Genomic DNA, 2670 nt, shown 5'->3' with positions numbered 1-2670 from the left:
TTTTTTTTTTTTTCATTGAACTTCGCTATAATAGTAGACATCCCCTTTTTTTATCATTGAACTTCGCTATAATAGTAGACATCTGGTCTGGTGGCCCTGCCTCTGGTCTTACTTTCTTTTTCTTTCATTTTTTGTTTCTCCCTCTATTTTTCAATTTTTGTGGATATTTTAAGTTTAGCTTCTTTTTTTTTTATTATGTCGAATTGATGATACTAGTATTAAATAATTTAAATAGAGTTTCTTCCATCAAATTTAGATTCAATCTATTTAGAGATATTTTAGTTGAATATGTTTCTTCTTTTAGAGATTCAATCTATTTAGAGATATATTTATTTTATTTTATTTTGTTTTTTATTGGCGTGGGAGGCTAGTCGAATGGGGCTAGATGATTGGATTGTAAAGTATGAATTCAGTTTCCGAAATTGAAAGATGCATCTTGTTTGGGGTAATTTGTCAAATTAATTATACAGTATCTGCTAGACCTAATTAGTTGTAACACGTTTTTACAATTTAAAAAATGTTGGTAGTAGTGTTGGTATTGTGTGTCAACAGAAATTTGAAAAGAGGTTATGTGTAAGAGAGAGAGAAATAAAAAAGAGAAAAATGATGATGACCATGAAGAATAAATTTTGGGAGTAAAATTGAAAAAAAAATTGACTAATAATTGATCATAGAAAAATTAACGATAAAGATAAAATTAAAATTTGTCAAAAATATTAATAATAAAATTAAATTTAAACAAATTAAACGTTAGAATTATTTTTAAAATTTAGAAATATAAAGCATACTTTATCTTATTATTACAATAAAAAATACTAGTAAGACTAATAAAAATGGATATTTATATATTTAGATTTGAAATAATCATTTACAAAGAAAACAGAATCCGTCCCTTATATGGGTACCATTTTGGGTTTCATGAATGTATCTAAAAAACAAAATTAAAAAAAATATCTGTTTAAAGTAAGAATATTATAAAATAATAAAATAATAATTTAACTCTTGATTGAGTATGGGGAGACTATGTCATTTGAGCTATTACTCATTGGCCATTTGAATTATAATTTATTGACTTAAACTTATGGTGTTTTCATCTATTAGAATACTGTAAATTAATTTGTACCAAAACTATCAATAATATTTAAAAAATAATAAAAATATACTTAAATAATTTAAAATTATTTTATTTAATATTTATTAATTATTACTAAAATTTAAATATAATAAATATATAATTACAAATATTATATATATAAAATTATAAATATATTATGTTATATAAGATAATTTTAGATATTATCTCTCTCACATTTTTATATTTTAATTCATTAGTAATTAGAATATCACTTTATCATGTTTTGGTCTTTCCATTTTAAAGGGGGGAAGTTGATCTATATCAAATTAAACCACATATATCATCCATTGCGGATTTGCAGTTGACCAAAAATCTAAGCATTAATTACTAGTTACTACTATCACTAAAATAAAAACCCCACACAATTCAATTGTCCATGTATCAGAAAAATGGAGAAGAAAACAATCCTCCTAGTTTTGGCGTTGTTATTTTGCTGCATGAGTGTCCAAGTTCATTCGAAATATCACTCGGAGAACAAGCACGGTTTCCATCACAAGGAGAAAGCGACCAATCTCCATTTCTACCTCTTTGACTTCCTCACTGGGAAAAACCCCTCCGCCGTGGAGATCGCGCGACCCAACCGTCCCGTGGGGGCAAAAGCTTCCACTCCATTCGGCCATATTTATGCCATTGATGATCCACTGAGAGAAGGGCCTGATGAAAACTCAACCGTCATTGGCAATGCGCGGGGTTTTTACTTGTCAACAAGCCAAAGTGAGGATCTAACCCTTCTTATGAATGTGGATTTTGGGTTCACCAAAGGAGAGTTCAACGGGAGCTCCATCAGCGTGGTTTCGAGGAATCCGGTGACGGAGCCGCATAGGGAATTGGCTGTGGTCGGAGGGAGAGGCAAGTTCAGGCTCGCTAGAGGCTTCGCTGAGCTTACAACTTATTATCTCAATACAACAAATGGTGATGCTATTATTGAGTATAACGTTACTGTTTTACATTATTAATAAGGTGTAACAGAATAATGTTAGGTGCTCCAGAGGAGTACTGGGTCAGCAATTTTTGTGATTTATAGCTATCAAATAGTCATCAATGATTTTTTAATGGTGTGAGATTTCATCTAGTGGTGTAAAATTATGTTGGTTACATACTGACCAAAATTTAATAAAATTGCTGATTTCTTAAACTTTTTCGTATACCAAAATTATTTATCAAATTCAGTCACTAGTATAAAATATATGTTGGAATATAAATACACATATAAAATAAATTATATTACACATGTATTTATACACAAATACATTAGTGATTAATTTGAGTGGCTGATTTTAGTGTACAAATAATATTTTTTAAGTGTGATATTATCCTAAGCTCAAATATGACGGAATGATTATCATTATATTATTTTCTCCATTTTAATTTATTACGTTTCATTGTGTTAAAATAATAAAATTAATATAGTAAGAAAAAGAAAAAAAGTTAAGGAGAGGATTCATAGCAGATATCATGAAACAATGAGGTTTCCTAAATTTTACTTGTTGGAAAGTTATCATAATATGTTATTATTGATTTGGAAGGAAAATCTG

At 28.5% G+C, this 2670-nt stretch overlaps 1 protein-coding gene across 1 annotated transcript; it reads left to right on the top strand.

The window, feature by feature from the left end:
• LOC107622170 (dirigent protein 4) lies at window positions 1466-2258 on the top strand. Its single transcript, XM_016324060.2, has one exon. The coding sequence runs from the start codon at window positions 1525-1527 to the stop codon at window positions 2089-2091; it is 567 nt and encodes a 188-aa protein (XP_016179546.1). The 5' UTR covers window positions 1466-1524; the 3' UTR covers window positions 2092-2258.

The sequence above is a fragment of the Arachis ipaensis genome, chromosome B10 (genome assembly GCF_000816755.2).
Source record: "Arachis ipaensis cultivar K30076 chromosome B10, Araip1.1, whole genome shotgun sequence".
In the NCBI taxonomy this organism is placed as follows: Eukaryota; Viridiplantae; Streptophyta; class Magnoliopsida; order Fabales; family Fabaceae; genus Arachis; species Arachis ipaensis.
This window is presented reverse-complemented; position numbering and strand designations above follow the sequence as displayed.